The sequence below is a fragment of the Zootoca vivipara genome, chromosome 10 (assembly GCF_965207765.1).
Source record: "Zootoca vivipara chromosome 10, rZooViv2.hap1.1, whole genome shotgun sequence".
NCBI lineage: Eukaryota > Metazoa > Chordata > Lepidosauria > Squamata > Lacertidae > Zootoca > Zootoca vivipara.
The window spans coordinates 61,948,257-61,969,919 of record NC_142593.1 but is presented as its reverse complement, the minus strand read 5'-3'; the positions used below and the strand labels follow the sequence as shown (position 1 = coordinate 61,969,919).

Genomic DNA, 21,663 nt, shown 5'->3' with positions numbered 1-21,663 from the left:
GATTTTTTTAAAACAACATTATTTTATAATCTACAATACTGTCTTATTTATTTTATAGTACAGTACATTGATTATTGCTATCATTTTATGGATCAATGGTCTCGTTAGATAGTAAAACTCATGTCCAATTGCTGTTTTAGGGGTTGTTTTTAAAAGTTTGGAACGGATTAATCCGTTTTGCATTACTTTCTATGGGTAAGAGCGCCTTGGTTTTGGAACGCTTTGGTTTTGGAACGGACTTCCATAACGGATTAAGTTTGAGAACCAAGGTACCACTGTATTATTATTATTATTATTATTATTATTATTATTATTATTATTATTATTTGCTGCGAGCAGAGAGTCTGCCTAGCCTTCTTTGGAAAACCTCCCAGAAGAAGATCTCACTTGACCCCTCAGCCTTGGGGGAAGCCTTGTCTGAGCCCTTCTGGTGACGGCGGCTGTGACTGCTGCTCCAGGGGTGGTGGAGGGAGGGCACCCCCATTGTGCTCAAGAATTAAGCTGAGCACCTTGGGACCTGACGCCACCAGGATAAGGCTTTCCAGAGCACAGCAACTGGGCTCTGCTTTCTCATTTAAACCAGGTCCATCTGATCTTGTAAGCAGACTGATTTGCGAGGCAGCCAGCGATGGGAAGTCACAACAAGCAATTAAAGAAGGGAGGTTAAAACAGAGACAGCAGCTAAAAGAGAGCAGGGGCGGCGGCCAAGGAAGTAGCAGCCCAGTGTTTAGTCTCACTAGCTTATTGCCACAGAGAATCATAGAACTGTAGAGTTGGAAGGGACACACAAGGGTCTTCTAGTCCAACCTCCTGCAATGCAGGAATCACAGCTGACAGGTGACCATCCAACCTCTGCTTAGAAACCTCCAGTGAGGGGGAGTCACGTGGCTGCAGGTCTGGGGGGGTCTGGACCCTCCCCCCCTGGGGACCAAGACCCCCTGCAAGCCCCTCATGGCCTCCAGGTGGTCTGGCCTGGGAGGTCTCCTGGATCCTTGCAGCTTCTTGCCCTTCCATTTCAGAGACACCGGGTGTCGGGATTTCCCAAGGGATTTGTTCCCCCTTCCTCTTGCATGGCGTGGAGACGTGGGCCATCACTGTGCAACGAGTCACACGGGGAGTCTGGTCGCTTTGCAGGACAGACCGTGGGCTCTCCCCGCAGAGAGCACGCTTGCCAATGTACAGCCCCTCTGGTGCCCCCTCCTGGTTCCACATCACGTTGACTGCGCAAGGAGGAAGCTGGGTGCTTGCTCCCAAGGGGGTCGGCCACAGGGCAAGCTCTTCACGGGAGGCGTTTGCAGGCTCAAAAATCTTACCACGTCATCAATGGCGTCCTTTGCTGCCGACACGGCCAGCACCAAGATGAGGGGGACCACCGTGGTGAACCAGGAGAGGGAAGAAATCTCAGGGATGAGCTGCAGGGGGGAAGAAGAGGCAGAGCCTGTCAGCTTGCATCTCTTAGTGCAGAAAGAATTGATCTGGTGTGTAGAGATCTTTCCTATTCTACTTAATTCAAGAGGGTTCTGGAAGCTTCTCTGCATAAAAGAAACAAGCAGAAGGTTCCTGAAGTTTGGGTTATTCCTTCTGGGAAGCGGAGTACAACTGGTTTAAATTCCTTTCTTTTCTGTCAAGGTTATGCTGACTATAAAAATAAGACCGGAAGGGGCAAGGCAAGGGTTTCACTTCCTCTTTCTGTCTCTTTTCCTGGGTTCTGTATATACCGGTAGTGTTAAGGTTTAGACTTAGATTGTAAGTTATTGTAAGTTTAAGTGAAGTCTGCTGCAACTGGACTTCTTATGGACAATGCCAATCCTGAATGGATGGGATTTGACCATTCTGCTCATTTGCCTTCAGTAGCAGGAAAGCTCTGCTGCATGCAATGCAATTGCCTCTGGTCTACTTTTTGGGAATCCTGCAACGTGTTTAAGTTTTTCCTCTGCTTACTATACATTGGAATCTGCTCTGGATTGAGTAGAATTCCATGACAGAGTCGTCCTAGAATTGCAGGACTGGAAGGAAGCTCCAAGGGCCATCGAATCCAACCCCCAGCCATGCAGGAATCAAAGATCAATATTCCCTGACAGATGGCCATCCAGCCTCTGCCCCAAAAATCTCCAAGGAGGTAGTGTCTGCCCCCTTGGGAGGGAGGGGCTCTATAAAGTGTTCATTAAAAGGGTTGCCAGCTGGCTTCACCCCGCTCCCCTGCCAGCGGCTCAGCACACTGCCTGCCAGGATTTGGAAGGTGCCCCATCCGAAGGCAGCTGGCAGGGCTGAGGGAAGAGGGCACCAGGTTGGGGAAGGCTGCCTCCGGATGCGGAAGGGGAGCCTTCCTGCAGCAACAGCGAGGGAAGAGACAGGAGGAGGAGGAGCTGGGGAACTCCTACCTGCAGGATGAGGAGGAAGAGGAAGTAAGCGTTGGCCACGCGCTGGAACTGCTCAAACAGGTTGAGAGGCAGGAAGGTGAAGACATTGTACTTGGAGGTTTGGATGGAGTTTCTCTGGGGGAAGAAAAGGCAGGGATTGAGGCCAGGAGAGAAAGGGGCCCCCGCTCCACTCCCCACCCCTTGGCAGCAGGCAAGGAGGGTGGCACGCCAGCAACCCACCGTCCTCCTAAGGCAGCCACCTGGTCCCAGGCTCACCCCCCCCCACCTCAACCTTCTTGTCCAGAGCCTGATCTACAAGGGTGCTGCAAAGAGGTCCCCAAACTCCACCCCCATTCCATCAACTCATCCCCTGTGCCCCACCATGACCTATCAAAAACATTATTCAGAACAGCAGCTTCCACGACTCACTCAGAAAGATAACAAAGCAATAAAATTCAAAAGTGATCCGTTGCACATTCATTCAAAATCCCAATAAAACCATTTGGTTTAATTATTCCAACGAAAGTATCAAACTTGATCCAGTGCTACCAGCTTTGCAAAGTCTCGTCATCATTTACACCTCCGTCGCCCTCCCTGCCTCCCCTGACTCTTAGCGCCCCCCAGGTAATCCTCCAACCCCTGGGGTGGTACCACGCACTTTGGGAGCCACTGGCAGTGGGGGTGGGAGAAGGTGACAAGATGGGGGGGGGAAGCAGGAGGAACCGAGGAGAATTCTGCTAGACACCACAAAGGGTGGGGGGAATGGGGGGCAGGGTCTCCATTTCATCCCCACAAGCAATGGAGAAAGTGAGTCAGCAGAAGCCCCTCACTGTCCCTGGCCTTTGCCCCCACCCCAAGAGTTTCCTTGCTGCCTCAGGAGAAACAGAGTCTTCCTCAGCTAACGTGACATACAAAGAGCTTCGGGGACTCAGCTCCCCCCCCCCCCGCAGTAGATAAGCAGAACAAAGTGAAAGGAGTCTCTTACCAGTTAGAAATTGTAATAATCATAGAGAGAGAAAAAAGAATTCATTTCTAGGAATGAAGGTGCTTCCCCCCCAATCACCCACATCACTTCCGTGTCTTGCAACCTGATCTCGCAACCACTGTCCTTTCTGTTCTGCCACCTTATCTGTTCTGCTTGACCTTGGGCTGAGTGGATGAACTCCAGCGAAAGGGAGTCTGTTAACTCCCCCCCCCCAGTGTTTTGTCTCCTAGTTGCTCCCCACCCAGTATTTCCCAGCTTCTGCCTTCTGAGCTATGTCCCTCTGCAAACCACTGTTCCAAATCTACACTGTCGTCCTGCTCCTGGGAAGATTCAGGATCCTGATCAGGAGCAGGGGGAGAGGGAGGCTCCCACCTGGTGGCTCAGAAGAGGGTGCGAGGAATCAGGGGCTCCCCGGACAGAGGCAGACAGAATGGGGGCCTCGCTTTCAGATCTACCCCAAGTCAAGCGCCAACAACCTCGTTTCCTTCTTGGCCCCATGAAAGTGCAAAAAAAGAGAACCCCTCATCACTTTAGGGAGCTGCTTTTTTGGAAGCTCAACCTTCCCTCAGAGGAACTTCTGCAGTTCCATTTAGGGGCCTCCTGGGGAGGCAGTTAAATGTTGCATCTCTGCTCTCCGCACGGAAGCGCCTCTTAATCTCCTGATCCGGGAAGGTGCACCGAACCCTCACAGAGCCTCAGGATTGGGCCAGTGGGACGCAGCACCAACCAGGGACAGCTCAGGATGCAGCAGAGCGAGGGCCTGACGTGGCTAGTCAGGGCCATGAGCTCCACGGTCATATAGATGCATAGAATTGTAGAGTTGGAAGGTACCCCCAGGGGCCATCTAGTCCCACCTCCAGCAGTGCAGGAATCGCAGCTAAAGCATCCCTGACAAACTGCCACCCATCCTCTGCTTTAAAACTTCCAGTGAGGTCAACTTCTGAGGGACGTCAAATGGCTCTTCCTATCAGGAAGTTCTTGCTAATGTTAAGTCAGAATCTCCTTTCTTGAGCTTTGAATTGGTTTGGGCCCTCCCCTCTGGAGCAGGTAACAAGCTTGCTCCATCTCCTGTGTGACAGCCCCTGAGATATCTCTCCTATCACCTCTCGGTCTCCTCTTTTCCAGGCTAAATATCCCCAGTTCCCTCAACCGCTCCTCATAAGGCTGGGTTTCCAAACTCTTGATCATCTTGGTCGCCGTCCTCCGCACCCCTTCCAACTCGTCAATACCCTTCTTTTTGAACTTAAATCCTGTGGCATCCAGGACTGGAAGGCAAAGGAGGAGGAGGACCCCCAACCCCAAGCTTGTTAGCTGAACTGAGCCAAACCCAGCAGCTCTGGAAGAAGGCTCAGCTCACGCGCCCAATTCTGCAAAGTTTCTGAACGTCCTCCCGGATACATAAATAGGATGCAGGATTAATTGCTTGCAAAAAATGCAGAGAGACGCATTTCTAGAGTGCCTCTAGACACAGAAATGCTCGTCCAAACTCTTTCACATGCAGGGCTTAGTTGGTGCCATCAAGTTCTGGGCTTCTCCCTTGGCTGCTCAGGCTGCAAGAGAGCTTCCTAAATTTGGGGAGATGCCCCAGAGAGCAGCTGCACCGGCTCAGCACCCCCTGCTCTTGCCGCCTTTGGTGATTTAGTCATTAGGAGACGGTGGAGATTGCAGCGGAGAGCATTGCCTCCACCTCCTTCGGAAGAGTTTTGGGTCCTCCCGCTGTGTTTAACAGGCTGTGTCTGACTGTGGCAGAGAGAAGATGAGTGGGTGATTAGCACTTGACACATGCTCATCATTAAGCACTTTCCGTGCTGCGCCTGCCATAATCCTCCCCCACATGATTGCTACCATTGCGTGAAGTTGCAACAGAAACATTCCCTTCCCAAGGAGACCCCCCCCCCCTCTGCCCTGTGTAAGCACTCTGCTGGAGAATCATAGCACCATAGAATTGTAGAGAGTTGGGAAGGACCCCCGGGGGTCATCTAGTCCACCCCCCTGCAATGCAGGAGACTCGGCTGAAGCATCCCTGACAGGTGGCCATCCAACCTCTGCTTAAAAACCTCCAAGGAAGGAGAGTCCGATACCTCACGAGGGACCCTGTGCCACTGTTAAACAGCTCTTGACACCGGAGAGTTATTCCTGATGTTTATTCAGAGTCTCCTTTCTTGTAACTTGAAGCCATGGGTTCGAGTCCTACCCTCCAGAGCAGCAGGAAGCAAGCTTGCTCCCTCTTCCATGTGACAGCCCTTGAGATATCGAGAAACATATCAGATATCAGTCTTCTCTTCTCCAGGCCAAGCATTCCCAGCTCCTCCAACCATCTCTCAAAGAGCTTGGTTTCCAGACTCTGCCCTCCCTGACCTTTACAGGGAGGTCAGTGAGAGTGACACGGAAAGGCATCTCATTCACCTCTGGGTGAACTGGCAGGCAGAGGCTGCAGCCCTGCTTCCCTGCCATGTCAGCTGTGATATGCCAGCTCGCAACTGGCTTGGGCATCCTGCTGGGGGCTCAAGACAAGCAGCCGCACCTGGCCTGGACTTGCAGGAACTTCCTCCTCCCAGGGGGTCTCCATTTCACAAAACCACATCCTGGGGGTCCCAAGAGGGCTGCATCTGTGAGCCTTGGTAGGAGGCCCTTCATCATGTCATAGAATCACAGAAGTGCAGTTGGAAGGAACACCAAGGGTCATCTAGTCCAACCCCCTGCAATGCAGAAATCACAGCAAGAGAATCTCCAATAGGCGCTCATCCAAACTCTGTTTAGAATCTCCTTTCTGGTCATTTGAATCCCCCATCCAGGGATGGGTGACTGGATTCTTCCCATGCTGCCAAAGTCCATGGCTGCATAAGGCAGGACTCATAAGAGCAGCCAAGGGGCCCATGGGCCTAGATCTATGCCTGGGAACTGCTTAGGATAGATAGATCGGGCTGCGGGTTCTGGTCACGACAGCTTTAGTGGAGCTTCCATGTTCAGAGGCAGTCTAGCTCTGGAAACCTGTGGCTGGGGAGAATCAGCACGGGAGGCTTATGGCCCTGCTCCCCATTGGGGCAGGAAAGATGCTGATTGTGCTGGTCCCTAGGGTTACCCAAGAGGCGTAGTCAAAGTCTGGTCCAAAGGTTCAAGGTTGAGACAGTCCAAAGTAGCCGAAGCTGGGAGCAGGGCAGGGTGTCAGGTGAGGTCAGGAACAGGTACGCAGGTCAGGAACTAAGGCAGGTCAGAAGCAGGGGCAGGAAAGCAAGGCAGGTTGAAGGCAGGAACACTGGCAGGGTCTAGCAACCAACAATCTTGCTCCTGCAACCTGGGGTGGGGTTTGGCCGTGTTTATCTAGAACAGGGTAACGGATGGCCTCGATCCCCTGGCAACTCACTTCCTCGCCTTGCCTGGAGGCGAGCACTCCTCCTGCGAGTACTCAGGTCCCTCCTTCTATCAGCCCTGAGTCTCTGCAGCTCAGGAGACGCCGGTGGGTTACTGGACCCAGTAGCCGCCGCAGCCCCAGCCGGCAGTGGGCCAGCTGCTGGTGACGACCCGGCTGATGGCAACAAGGTATCCTCTGCATCTGGAACCAGGGCAGGATCAGGCCCCAGACTCGGCTCAGCTGATGCTTGCTGCAGAGGAGGTTGAGCGGACTGAGGCTCCTCAGGACCAGGCCCCAAACTTGGTTCAGCCAATGTCCCAAGCAGAGGGTCCAGTACAGGCTGTGATTCCTCTGGTTTGGAGTCCAAGCCAGAGTCCCAGGCCATCACACTGAGGGCGGGGAGGTGCTCCTTCCCTGGCCTGAGTCACCTGCAGGAGTCTCCTGGTATCCTGAGCTCTTCTGCCTTACTTGGCCCAGCTGCCTGCTTGCCAACCTTGACGCTTGCATGATAGCGCAGCTGCTTAGAACCTGGCGCTACTGATAAAAATAAGGCGGCAGGTTCAGCCCCCCTATGGGGCAGCTGCCTGTTCCTGCCTTGCAGGGGTTGGACTGGATGACCCCCAGAGTCTCTTCCATCTCTACCATTCTAGGATTCTATGACCTGGTCCTTCTCCAGGGGCATCACATGGGAAGCGCTCAGTGGCCAAGCCAGGATCCCCAGCCCCTGAGCATCCAGTCAAGGCAGGGCCAGCCAATCTGAGCTGCGGCTGCTGTGCCCGTCAGTGCTTTCTCTGCCCCCAGGAGAGGCGCCCGGTTCTCTTTCCTCCACCCTGGGCAGCTGCGCTGGTTGACAGCCAAGGCCGGGCTGCCGGCCATCCCGTTTCCTCCTCCAAGTCATTTGCTCTCCTCCTCCTCAGCCTGGCCACCTCCAGACACGCAAGCTGTCCAGACAGGCAGCCCCCACCCATTGTTCTGCTCCTAGCCCCCCTTAACCTCAGAGGAGCTTCTGGGAAGTTGCCTGCAGAAAAGGGGAAAGGGAAGCAGGAGATGCAAGGCCCTGGACTCTCTCTCTGCCCCAGGGTCCACCACCTTGACCAACTGGCTCTAGTGGGAGGAAAATCACAGAATCCTAGAATTGTGGAGTTGGAAGGGATGCCCAAACGCCCTCTAGTCCAACCCCCTGTAATGTAGGAGCCGCAGCTCAAGAACCCCTGACAGACGGCCGGCCAAGCTCTGCTTTAAAAGACTGTGGAAGCCACTTGTTCAGAGATACGCCCATCTTCAGCAGATAGGGCGCCCTTCCAGAAAGCAGCTTTTGCTTCCAAAATAAGTCACATTTGTAGATGCCCCAAAGCGGCCCCTTCTTTTCTCCAAGAGAGCCTCTCTCCCTCCAACTTCCTTCTCTGCCACACTCACTGCTCTAATTGTTCTGTATTTGGTTTCTCCCTTTCCTTTTGGAATACTAAAAGCTGCCTTGTTCCAGGTCAGAGTTCTGACCCATCATATGCCAGGGTCGGGCCTAGCAGGATGCAACCCACAATTGGTAAAGGGCAAAAACGGCAAGCACGGATATGCAGAAACAGAGAGAGAGAGACAAGGGGGGAGAGGGACCAGGATTTCCTCCAGCTAAGGAGATCTGTGAGCAAAGTTGGCCTTCTTCATCAGCCCTCGGGGATGGTGGCCTCGGGTGCCACTGGGCAGAAAGGTGGGACATAAATCTAAACAAGGGGGACCAAAGTGCAGGCAGGAAGCTGGACTGAGCCCATGCGCCTCCAAATGGCACCTGGGATGCAAATCCCAAACTGATCCCAGCTCCTGATCCCTCGAGGGACTCAGGTGTGGGTCTCCTGATCTGGATCAGGGTTCCTGGCCCCAGAGACAGCCAGCACCATGCCTGGACACGGTCAGCCTTGGACAGAGGAGTGACCACAGAGCCGGCTCAGTAGATGGCCGCCCCCTAAGCTGCCCATAAGAGGACTGGGCAAATTCACGGAGAGAAAGGCTCTCAGTGCCAGAGGCATTCTTCCCCCGAATGCCAGCTACTGGGAGCTGCTGGTGGGCAGAGAGCTCTTGTGCTCATGCCCTGCTTGTGGGCTTCTCACAGGCAATGTGGTTGGCAGCAGTGAAAACGGGATGCTGGGGCGAGATGGCTCTTGTGTGGCCTGATTCAGAAGGGCTCTTCTGAGGGTCTTGCGTTCTGTTCCCTCCTCCTCCTCCTCCTCCTCCTCCTCCTCCTCCTCCTCCTCCTCCTCCTCCTCCTTCCAGGCCTGCAATGTGATCACACCTTCTTCCTGCCAGGCCTTTGCCCCCCTGGGCTGCTCACCAGCGTGGGGGCTCCTGTTCTCACTCAAGCCTTCCTGCACAAGGGAGCAGCTTCAGGTGTCAGTTAGCAGCAAGGAGTGGGAATCCACAGCGCTATTTTGGGAAGGGAGAGGAGGCTTGGCGGATCTCAGGGCAACTGACAACGTGAGATTCGGAAAAGGTGGCATGTCTTTGTGTGTGTCCTCAGCGAAGGCTGTCAGGCTTCTTGGCTTCCTCCCTCACGCCTCCTTCCTCCTCGCTCCTGCAGAGCCTTCTGCTCAGCTAATGCAGGAACAAAAAGGCACAGTCCTGTGACAGGTTCACATGGGAAACGGAGGTTTCCCAGGCCCTGAGGCTCTGCGGCAGGAAAATGCCTCACAAGGCGGAAGGGGACTGGTTTGCCAAGTATCACTCTGCATGAGCCGCGGGGTGAGCCATTGCTAGTGTCGCAAGGGCTGTCCATGGGGCACATCCAGAACACCCCAGAGACTATCTCCATCTGTGGGGGTGCAGTGGGGCTCTTTGCTTCCACGGAGGGCTCACCCACACTTCTGCTTGTCCTGCACCTAGAAAGCACAAGTCCGAGCAGTTTTGCCTCTGCCCCTCCACTTCCCCCCAGAAAATGCTCCCCGCACTTCATTGGGGGACTGCAATTGGGAAGACAAGCCCAGTGCCATGGTGCCGGCAGTCCAGTCTGGAGCTCAGCAATGCTCTGGCTTCCCCCCTTTCCCGCTCCCTGCAAACATCTGTTTAGTGGGCGCTTTGCTTGAGTTCCTGACTTTTGCAGGTTCCAAGACCCCGTGGCCAGCTGGAAGAGCCGCAGCAAAACAAACACACCCAGATGCCATCCAAGCGCCCAGACGCTCCAGCTGGTCAGGCGTCAGCCGCCCCCAGGAGGGATCACTCAGGGAGCACCATGGCCAAGTGGGGAGATTTGAACCCTGGTCTCTCAGGTCCTAGCCCAACTCTCTGACAGTGTGCAAAACTCCAGTGCCTGGCAACTCCAAGGTGCTGCCCCCCCCCCACCGGCAAAGCAACCCCCCTGAGCTCAGGATCCCTGCTCCCCACACTCTCCAAGTGGCAGCTCTAAACAGGCAGCCGCTCTTGCTCTGCGACCGTTTGGCTTGAGCTTGGCTAGAATATGCAGCTGCTGGCGCCCAGTTACTTACGGCATATTCAAACTGGAGGTTGAAGGCTCGATCGTTGGCGCGAAGGTGCCTCTCATGCTCTGTGGAGGAGAGAGAAGAAGTTAGACGGGGGGGGGGGAGGACAGAGGGACACAAAATGGGACTTGTACACTGCTTGGAGATGTGCTCTATGTGGGGCTACCTTTGAAGGTGACCCGGAAACTGCAACTAATCCAGAATGCGGCAGCTAGACTGGTGACTGGGAGCGGCAGTCGAGAACACATAGATCTACATTGGCTCCCAGTACGTTTCCAGGCACAATTCAAAGTGTTGGTGCTGACCTTTAAAGCCCTAAACGGCCTCGGTCCAGTATACCTGAAGGAGCGTCTCCACTCCAGACACTGGGGTGTCCATCTCCCGAGGGTCTTCTGGCGGTTCCCTCCCTGCAAGAAATTACAGGGAACCAGGCAGAGGGAGGGCCTTCTCTGTAGTGGCGCCTGCCCTGTGGAACGCCCTCCCATCAGATGTCAAAGAAATAAACAACGACTAGACTTTTAGAAGACATCTGAAGGCAGCCTTGTTTAGGGAAGCTTTTGATATTTGATAAATTTTTATTTATTTATTTCATTTTAATATTTTGCTGGAAGCCGCCTAGAGTGGCTGGGGAAACCCAACCAGATGGGCGGGGTATAAATGTTGTTGTTGTTGTTGTTGTTGTTGGAGATACACGAAAATCATAGAACTGTGGAGCAGGAAGGGACCCTTTTGGTCATCTAGTCCCAATGACAGCTAGAATGACAGGGATGACAGCTAGAGAATCCCTGGCAGTGGGCGGCCCAAGTGTGGCTATGAGCTGTGTTATAAGAATTTTGAGGTCATATCTATATATATATAATAATGGTTCATAAAACATGTACATGAATGTACAGAAACATGTCTGAAGCAGCACAGGAAGACAGGCCTTTCTGACACCATTTTGACTCTCTCTGACCAGGTGTTCCTCTGCAAGGAAGAAGGGGGGTGGGGGGAACCTTCTCATTGTCTCAGGAATTAAAGTGATAATCCCTGGCATCCTGATACCTGAGTGCCAGACAAAAGGGTGTGATTAACTTGGCTGGGAAACAGGGAAATGTAAATATCTCTCAATTTTGTTGATTAGGTTTTGGGGGCAGGGGGCAGGGTCCAGGATGCTCAGATTACTGCCACCAGACCTCCCCTTTCATGATGTACCTATGATGAATCTAGGGAGAGGGGTCTTGGGCTACACCCCTTCTGTGACATATGGATGATGCTTCTGGGGGGTGGGCTGAAACCAATTTCAAATTTCTTTTTAAGGGCAAGACATCTTTGTTTGGGGTTCCTTCCTTGTTCTCCTGTGTGAGAGGAAGGACCCTGTTGCAACAGCAAAAATAAAAGTGCCTTGCTTCGTACGTCCTGGTTTGGTCTCTGTCATTTGGTGGGCAGGAGACGCTTAAATTCGTCTGCTTGCCTGGATCCTTGAGCTCTCCCTGGGTCAAGATCCATTTCTCTGGGTTCATAGGAACCAGCATAAATTTTACAACAATTTGGCGACCACTTCGGGGACCCAGTTTTGCCTTGAGCTCCGGGTTCACTGAGGAAGGGGAGCCCAGCGCGCCCTTGCCTCTTTTGCAGGGGGGTAAACCAACCTCAGGACCCGAGGCACTTGGTAGTAATTGAGAGTCCAAGCGGGACCCCCAGGACGAAGCAACGTTTAAAGGGACAAGGCTGTTTTTCTTCAGGAACCAGTTGGAAGCTGGAGACAACGGGATTCGACTGAAAGGATCGGTCGTGAGTATTAAAAGGGGACACTTTGGGTGAGCTAAGAACCACAGCAACTAAAAATCTATTTCTCCGCTTGAACTATCCTTTTCTACTCTCCTCTTTGGACCTCAGTTGCAGCAAGGCTGCCAAGGCACGGGTATAAAGTAGAACTGAGGTGCAGGGCAACAGTCTTTACGTTAAACGCAGTGCTTAGAAAGACTGTCCCAGCTCCCTTCTGCCAAACTGAGCAGAAGTCTGAGCAAACTGTCGCCTTTTCTACCAATCTGGGAATCTGGCTATCCCAGCTCTGTTTCCTATTCCTCTGCTCTTAATCTTCGGGTGAAGACGCCCCCCTGCCATGGCGACCCATTGTTGGGTATGACCCATGACCAGGGAACGCAAGTGCACCCGTTCTTTTCCAACCTTTTATTCCTCAGTTCCGACCTGGCATTGCATAGGCAAGCGTTCAGTAGGATCTGAGTTTAGTGTGTAAGAGGCAGGGAAGTTGCTGTGGAACCCTCAGGCAATTGATGACCAGTGGGAGGGTTCCAATAGGGTTTTAGCTGCACCAGGCCGCCTAGTAGTTAGTGCACGCGAACGGCAGGCAGGAACACCACTAGGACGTGGGGGTGAGTCATAGACTCGGGAAGTTAAGAGTGTCCAGGAACAGGGTCGGGGACCCAGAACTGCAGTATAAAAAGACAGAAGTAAAATGGGTGCAACCCACTCTAAGGAATTCCTTTCCCAGACTCCCAACCGAGGCAAAGCACAACTGAGGCTTGGCTCCGGTAAGGACTTTGAGGATGAAAGTCCACTCCAATTCACTCTCTTAAATTGGCATAAAATCCCCGGGGCGGACAAGCTTGAAGGGAACCAATTGCAAAAACTTTGTAAGAAAAAAACATTGGGTCCGATTTACTATGGACCACCCAGATGAGGGGAAATGGCTACCAGGAGGTTCCTTTAACATACAGTGAATCTCCGCTTTAAAATTAACCCTGGTGAACTCTGAATGAGAAAAGTTTTGTGAGGAATCCTACAAAGTATGTTATGGTATAAAATTATATATGTTTGCATGTTACATGTTTGTGTTGTCTGTTAAGTGTATGTGCGTCTGTTCCTTGTGTCTGCTATAGTTCATTGTTCCCCTTAAAGTAAATGAGAGATGTAATCCAGGTTTAGGAAATTAGGGGTTTGTGTTTAGAATTTGGCCATGACACCCACAGACTGCCTTTTTTAAGCATGCATAGTTTAAAATAATATAATAATAATGCAAGCTTGCTTAAATAATCTTATGTAAGGGCTTGATCAACCCAAAAACATGGCAAATATTTAAAAGAGTGGAGGTAGTGTGTAAAGGTTTGTTTTAAAGAGGCTGTAGAAGGCCATTTTTTTCCTCTCCAAAAGTAAAAAAAAAAGGGGGGCAGGATGAAGGAAAATAAAGAGTAGTAAGTTTGAAAATGCTTGCTCAATGCTTTGAAAATATTTTGAAACTTGAAAATGTTCACTTCATGAGGTGTGCAAATGTTTGTTATTGAGAGAGGCTCTAAAAGGGAGTCTTCCTCCAAGTGACTAGAGGAATATTGACTAAAGGAAAATTGAACAGCTATTCCAATAAAGGTGATTTGTTTGTCAAAAAGGTAGAGCTTCCATAGCCAGGAATTGTCTATCTGAGTCTAGTTTTAACTTCAATTGTGTTGGATAGAAGGGTTATTGTTGGGCTCCTAATATCAGTCTCTTAAGGAAAAAACTCATCTGCTAAAGGGTTCTGTATAAAGTTGGTATTTTCATTCAAATCTTGTGAATCCTGTATCTTAGAGGGTTAGACTAAATGACCTCAGGGTCCCTTCTAACCCCCATTTTAGAGCTATGTGAAAGGCAATGTGTCTGATGTGGTGATGGGTTGAAATTCAGCCCAGCTCTGCTTTCTGGCAAGGAAAGATTATTAGTTTTCAGAGTTGGAACAAGAGTGTCATTGTTGTTTTTATGGAGTGATTATATAAGTTTTTATCACTTTCTCTATTAAGGTTTAAAGTTTAAGCACATATGAAAGTCTTGAACATTTCCCAATCTTTCTCTAGAGAGTAAAAGAGGGGTGTATGTGCATACCTACCCCTTTCTGTACAGGGAAGGGAAAAGGGAGATTGTAACCTTGAAAATGTTTGTTTGTGAACTCACAATATTTAAGGTCTGTGTCACAAGGGAGCCATGTGCTCTGTATGTAATGTTTCACCATGTGACTATGGAATATAGTGTTCCTTCTAGGGAAATGTTATTAAAAGTAGAGGCTCCATAGCCAGCAAATGTCTATCTGAGTCACTTTAACCTTGATTCAAATGGACAGAATGGTTTTAGTAAGGAAGTAAATTCCCTCTTAAACTGTTTATCCAATCTTAAGGTTTGCTAAAGGCTTCTATATAACGTTGGTACTTTTAATCTTCCCCTTCCTTATTTTTCCCTTAGTACACACATGTGCTTCCGTGATAGGGCATAGCCTGTGTTTCCTTCCCAGTCAGGCGTCTGTACTCAAATGTATGTGTATCCTAAGGGCAGTGATAGTGTTGAGATCCCCATATTTCAGAAGGGGTGGACTAGATTACTCAAGATCCCTTCCAACCCTTTCCAAACTTGCAAAAAGGAGGGAGAGAAAATGTGTTGTAAGCACTGAAAAGTGAGTTTAAACCCTGGTGGTATAGTGAAATGGCCTGAATTCAGTCAAGCATTACTCTTTGGTGGAGAAGGATGGAAAGATAGATTTTTAAAGTTTGGCATGAAGAGTTTGAGGTGCCATTCAGAAAGAGGTAGAGATGGTATATCATGCATTGAAAATGAATGTCTGGTGTTATTTTTTCCACCATATTGTCAGCTATTTTTTTTAACTGCAAAACTCCAGCCAACAGTTCAAGCACATACAAATTCATAATCAAGCAGAATGAGCCTTGACCATCCCTGTAAATAAAGGGTCAGAAAATTTTGTCTGGAATTGGTAAGGCTGAAAATCAATGAGAATGCAAAGGATTTTATGAATTCTGGCTCTATGACCATATTACCCATAGATAAGGGGGCAGAGAATTTAGTCTGCCATGGCTGTAATAAATTAATTAAAAACAAACAAACGAAAACATTTGCAATTACGAATTCACCCCGAACCCTGTAGATAAAGGGGGCAAATCAAGATTTATTTTGCCTGGGGTATGAGATGTTTATTTGGTGACTTCATTAGGACTTTAATCTGACCCAACTTTTATTGCAGCTTCCAAGTTAGTTTAATATTTTTAAGCCTGCTTCTTAAGCAGCAAGAAACAAGAAACAATGTATCAAATTGTATTCAGACTCCAAACTAGGAAAACGAATTTAAACTGGCTCTGGAAAAAAAACAAAAAACAAAAAACACTGCTATGTTTCTATCTTTTGTTTGAAATCTAACCCTACTTTAAAATCTACTCTTTCCCCTTCCCCTCCTTTATTCAGATGGTAATTTTGTCAAGAGGTGCAGCACTTTAAAAAATGGTACAATAGATTTCTGAATCATGAACTTTGTACATGCACAGAGGCTATGCCAGCTTGAAGAGAAAAATAGAGAGAAAAAGGAGGTTAAAAACAAAACAAAACAAAAACAGCAACCAAATGCTGAAGGGCCTGTGCCATGCAGGGGAAAATTTGTTTAAATTTCCTTATGTGTCTTTGACTCCAGGGGGTCACTTGAGAAAACAAAAGGGTCAAGTGTTGGACCATCATTCCAAATCTAATATGCAAAATTCTTTCCAGAGGTAAATATCTCAGCACTCCCACTTTGAGTTCATCCTTGAGTACTTTCATCGCTTGAGTACTTTTTGTTGTTGTTTGTTTCCCCTTTCAACAGGATACTGATTGTGATTTTAGTCAAGGGCTTAGAAAAAACTCCAGACTATGCAAACCAAGGGTCTGCTCCCCCTTTCCAATGGGTATTCAGGAAGCACCTTCAGATACTTATCTCGCATTTGCATTTCACCCCAAGCATTAACTCCTGCATAACCTCCCCCCTTGCAAAGTTCCAACCTAACATGCAAAAATTATTCTTACAGCTTTCCCAGGAAGAACATTTCTAAAGGATATGTGAACCTTTAAGAAGACTAAACCCCAGTAACAAGTGTTATTTTTTTCCTTTCTCCCACAGCAAAAAAAAAAAAAAAGGGGGGGGGTAGTGAAGAGATACAAACAGTAATTTCTTTCCTTACAGTCTGCAAAACGAGCTTAAATCCCTGCTGTATTAGTTTACTTCCCGCTATAGTTTTATATATTTCCTTTACTTTGATGCTTCTCTTTAGGTTGCAAATAATCTGCTTTCATTTATTACATCAGTTTTTCCATTATGTCTATGAAATTAATCTAACCATACTTGTACAACTTTAGATTGCTACTCTTTATTTTCATTTGAGATGCTCATTATTAGAAATTGTGTGTTTTAGCATTTATTTTGGTTCCTCATATGTCAGTGTTTTGTTTTGTTATATTTTGGGGCATGTCCATCACGTGGAATGAGGTCTTTCATTCACTGCGTCTCCAAAACTTATTACTGATGTTTATTCAGGTACCATCTGTGTTTTTCCCCATAGAGTTCTCTTTTATCAGATAGCACATGATGACTTTTAAGGTTTTTCCCATTATTTTACCATTCACCTTCAAATCTTTAGGTTACAGTCCAATATTAACCTGTATGGTCTTTATAATGTCTTCATATTATTTGATAATAATTTTTTTTTTTTAATCTGAGATTTTTGTGTCAAGTCCTTCTAAAAAATTTTTTGTTGTTTGAGTGGTAATCTAAATATCATTTTGTTTTTATTTATGCATTTTTTTCTATTTCTACTTTTTCTTCCTGTACATACGAATGTAGCATCTAAGTCATTCTTTCCTGTAAATAATAATGGTAATAATAATCCCTTTCAAACAGGATACGCGAACCTCAAAGAGAATTCGGAACCACACATGGAAAATGTTAATAACTTATCAATTGTGTCCTAATTAACAAAATTGTTGTCCTCCACAGCCAAACTAGGTGAAGTAAATTAAACTGACTGAGTAGACAATAACAGCAGTAATTAAATAACTATGATCTTATATTATTTGCAGCTTCCCAAGAAGAAATTTCTAGAATATTCTCCCCTTTCTTGACTATTTATCATTATTATTTTGTAACTAATTATATCTTCAGGCCCCAACCCCCTGCAGGCCTATTTTCAAAAGGATGTTTTACAGGAAACCAAATTGACATTTTATCTCTTTGATCACAACCTAAGAAGGAGGACCTAGAAAGCTATAACGTTTCAGCAAGGTTTAGAAGTGCTGTTATAGAAGTACTGTTAGCTTCCTCCCAGTGACTCGAAGGCAGACAAGAAAAACCCCTTGTTGGAGATAGATGCAAAAGCAGCAAGAATTATCTCAAGTTCACCTGATTGCCTCAAGATATACAAATGGCGTATAATTAATAATTTGAAGGTTTTGTGCATTATGTGTTATATAGGAATACTGAAATGTGTCAAATGACTTTGGGACAAAGGGGGAAAGTGAATTGCAAGGACATTCTCTCTCCTTGACCTCAAGACTCTGTGCCCTAGGATTTAAAAGCAGCCGGAATTGTCTCAAGATCATGATGGCCTCAAGACATACAACTGATATATGATTATGTTTTATGTTGTGTGATATTCGACAGAAACATTGAACTATGTCTGACAGTATGTTATTTCCACAAGGAGGGAGGGGGGGTGAACCAATTTTGTGTTTAATTGTTTTTTATGTTTAATGTATAGTGTCCCACTGTTTTTTTTTTGTATTATTGCCATGCATTGTATGCCTTTTAGGATCAGGATATTGCATAGTCCAGTATTTAGATTAAGATCAATTTATGACCACATTTTCTTGTCCCACCTGGCACTCTGCAGTGTGCCAGCCTTCTTACACAATTTTAGATTGTTTTAAATCATTTTACCAAGAATAAGCCCCAAGATCCATGAAACACCAGATAAATGAAGGTATTTATGTCTTGATTTAACAGGAATGATCCCTTTTAGAGTTAAAATTGACTAATTTGGACATGTTTTTTGGGGCTGTATAAATTTTAATTTGGCTTCAGTTCTAATTGGGCAAGTGTATCCAAGGTGCAAGTAGCTTTCTTCCTTTAAGAGCAACTGGGCAACTCCCTACAGTGCAAGGCCAGAGCCTATAATAAAGGCCCATAGAAAGCCCAAGGCAAAGGCATCTCTCTCATGACATGTCCAAACCTGTGGCAGCTATGGTGAGTGCCAGGCGACATGGTCAATATGAAAGCCCTAAGGGGATTCACCAGGGATTGTTGCTGTTGTGCCACGATGGAGGTGTGCAACCAGAGGAGAGCTAGCTTTTGACACCTGAAGAACACACAAAAGGGTAAACAAGCAAACTGCACTTTCCAGTCAATATTGGTGGACCATCCTGTTAAGTGTAATACATAGACCATTTTTGAGAAATGCTTCTCCCAAAGTACTAAAACAACACATCTGGTTATTCTTTTGTGGGGCAACAATTTTTAAGAAAAATTATAGCCCCAAATGGGGGATTGTTATAAGAATTTTGAGGTCATATCTATATATATATAATAATGGTTCATAAAACATGTACATGAATGTACAGAAACATGTCTGAAGCAGCACAGGAAGACAGGCCTTTCTGACACCATTTTGACTCTCTCTGACCAGGTGTTCCTCTGCAAGGAAGAAGGGGGGTGGGGGGAACCTTCTCATTGTCTCAGGAATTAAAGTGATAATCCCTGGCATCCTGATACCTGAGTGCCAGACAAAAGGGTGTGATTAACTTGGCTGGGAAACAGGGAAATGTAAATATCTCTCAATTTTGTTGATTAGGTTTTGGGGGCAGGGGGCAGGGTCCAGGATGCTCAGATTACTGCCACCAGACCTCCCCTTTCATGATGTACCTATGATGAATCTAGGGAGAGGGGTCTTGGGCTACACCCCTTCTGTGACATATGGATGATGCTTCTGGGGGGTGGGCTGAAACCAATTTCAAATTTCTTTTTAAGGGCAAGACATCTTTGTTTGGGGTTCCTTCCTTGTTCTCCTGTGTGAGAGGAAGGACCCTGTTGCAACAGCAAAAATAAAAGTGCCTTGCTTCGTACGTCCTGGTTTGGTCTCTGTCATTTGGTGGGCAGGAGACGCTTAAATTCGTCTGCTTGCCTGGATCCTTGAGCTCTCCCTGGGTCAAGATCCATTTCTCTGGGTTCATAGGAACCAGCATAAATTTTACAACAGCTGCAACAGCTCCCCTGTGCCTGCAGCTGGACAATGCTTCTGAATCCCCGTTGCTGGAAGCCACCGGAGGGGAGCGTTTCTCTTGTGCTCGACTCCTGCTTGCTGGTTTCCCACAGGCAGAACTGGAGGCTAGACTAGCTGGGCCTCTGGCTCTTCTCATGTTCTCCCTCCCCAAGGTGTGCCTGTGGGTCCTGCAGCCACTGGGGCCCGACTAGAGGTGGGATGCACACCCAGGAACGCTCTTCCTCTTCCTGCTTTACAAGCCACCTGCCTGGAGCCAGCACCACCGACACCTGGCTAAGAACTGATAAGGTCTGTGCAAACCCAAGTGTGTCGCCTGGGACAAAGGTTCAGGGTGGAGGAGATAAAGGCGGAGTGAAGATGAGATAGGAGTCATAAAATGGGACAAGCGACAACTCTCAGGATCTTAGCTCCCTCTCATGAGAAAAACTCTGGATGTGGGGGCCCATCCTGTCCAGAGACCTGTTTCTCACAGTAGCCAACCAGACAGGCAGCTCAAACGCAGGACCAGGTGCAACTGCGACATTCTAAGCCTCTGGTCTACAGAGACATCATCCTGTCTCTGATCCTGGAAGCAGCATGCAGCCATCAGGGCTCGTTCCATTGGGCGTCTTCTGATCCTCCACCCTCCTCCCCTTTTCTGCTGCTGTTTACCCCTCCCAGTCTATTCTGGACTCCTCCTCAAGGAGGAGGAACCAAAGAGCACCAAGTCAACGCTGAGGGCAGAAACCTGAATTTGTCAGCCTGTGATGGAATCCCCACCCACAAAGTGTTGAGAACCTGGAAGGGTCCTCTGTATGGCAGCTCTTGAACCCCAGGGAGGGTGAAGGCGGAAAAGCAGAGCAGGGAGATTTCTGGCACCCAGCACAGAACTGAAGAGTTGGAAGAGGCCCCAAGGGTCATCTAGTCCTGCAATGCAGGAATCACAGCTGGAGAAAACCCTGACAGGTGGACACCCAACCTCTTGTGAAGGAGTCAGAATCTCCTTTCTTGCCATTTGAACCCCTAGTTCAGGTCCTACACACTGGACCAGCAGAAAACAAGCTTGCTCCATCCCTGGAGATATTTGCAGAGGGCTCTCCCTGCTACGGGCTAAACTCCTTCAACTGTTCCTCCTAAGGCTTGGCTTCCAGACCTTCATCACTGCCCAGGATTCTTCTGCCCACAGAGCCAAGAGTCACGAAGCTGCTGAGAGTCAGCAATGGACCTCGTGGCCCAGGAGAGGTCAATGCCTCAAAGCACCAGCCGCCTGCCTGCCATCCAGCCTGCCTCTCCCAACAAGGACCGTAGAAAAGGCTCCACCCCAGCAGCCTCATGTATGAATGGCTGCCGGGAAGCCAGGAGAGGATTCTGACCGAGCTTTGCCCATCTCCCTCCTCTGACTTGCAGGGTGGCAGCCAAAAACCACTGCTCACCCTTCTTGGGGTGAATCCATGGTCTGGATCCATGCCCCAGCGGAGCTCCCTGGCATTCATCCCCCATGGCCAATAGGCTGCCTGAGAGCAGGCAGTTTGGGGTTCATAGTTAATGGAAAGTACAAACCCCATGTTTGATATATCAATTGCTAGTTTGTGGGGCGCTGCAAAAAAATGGGGTTTTCACTGAAAAATGCTGAAACCCCCCCCAACCCTGACAGAACGTAGGCACGGGTTTGGAGAGGATCCCACATTTTGGGGTTCAGAGTTAATGGGTTTGCAAAGGATGCCTCTCCGCCCCTCGCATTTAAGAAATGATGGAGGAGGAGGAGGAGGAGGAGGAGGAGGAGGAGGAGGAGGAGGAGGAGGAGGAGGAGGAGGAGGAGGAGGCACCCTGACTGTCAGAGCAAGAAGACCCAGATTTGAATTCCCCACTGAAACTCACGGCTGGGTCGGGGGATGCACATCAACCCACATATTTGGGAGGAAAGGCAGGGAGGTGGGGAAAGAGTGGTTTTTTTGTTTTAAGTACACTGGAGGGAATGACTCATCCAGCCTCCGATTTCACAATGTGGAAAATAAACAAGATTCTCGTGGCAGAAACTGGAGTCCTTTCTCTCCGCTGCCCCAGGCAGTGAGATTTGGGAAAGATGCCACAGAGCAACATCTGGACAGTGGGTGGGACATCTGGGCTAGGAGCTGGGGGGGGGGGGCGGGCACCTCCTGCTGCCTGAACACACAAACTCAATGGGGCATAAAGTCAGCAGCAACGGTTGTGGTGTGACGGGTTGCAACCACAGCCCACCTGGTGCAAGAAAGGAGGAAATTGCCCAGGGCTCAGTTGGGCCTGCCTAGTACGGAGAAACCTTCTCCCCACCCAACTCCAGCACAGGGTTGCCACTGCGGTTGTGATCCACTCCAAGCTGGCTCCCTCAACGTAGAATGTAAGAAGAGCCTGCAGGATCAGGCCAAAGGGGGCCCATTTGGACTGACTGAGTCTGACCCCGGTGTTACCCTCCCCTAAGGCTTTATCCTAC

At 48.8% G+C, this 21,663-nt stretch overlaps 1 protein-coding gene across 10 annotated transcripts in view; it reads right to left on the bottom strand.

Annotated features, from left to right (window-relative positions):
* Window positions 1–21,663, bottom strand: part of LOC118077095 (phospholipid-transporting ATPase ID) — an 87,718-nt gene that overhangs the window by 44,144 nt on the left and 21,911 nt on the right. For 9 of the 10 annotated variants that reach the window (XM_035100440.3, XM_035100444.3, XM_035100445.3 and 6 more), the window contains 3 exons: window positions 10,168–10,226; window positions 2,382–2,495; window positions 1,314–1,412 (listed from right to left, as the gene is read on the bottom strand). In XM_035100440.3, the coding sequence (XP_034956331.2) occupies window positions 1,314–1,412; window positions 2,382–2,495; window positions 10,168–10,226 (272 nt within the window). Of the gene's footprint in view, window positions 1–1,313; window positions 1,413–2,381; window positions 2,496–10,167; window positions 10,227–10,500; window positions 10,605–21,663 lie in introns of those variants that run through there. The other variant, XM_088652786.1, reaches the window with a different exon arrangement.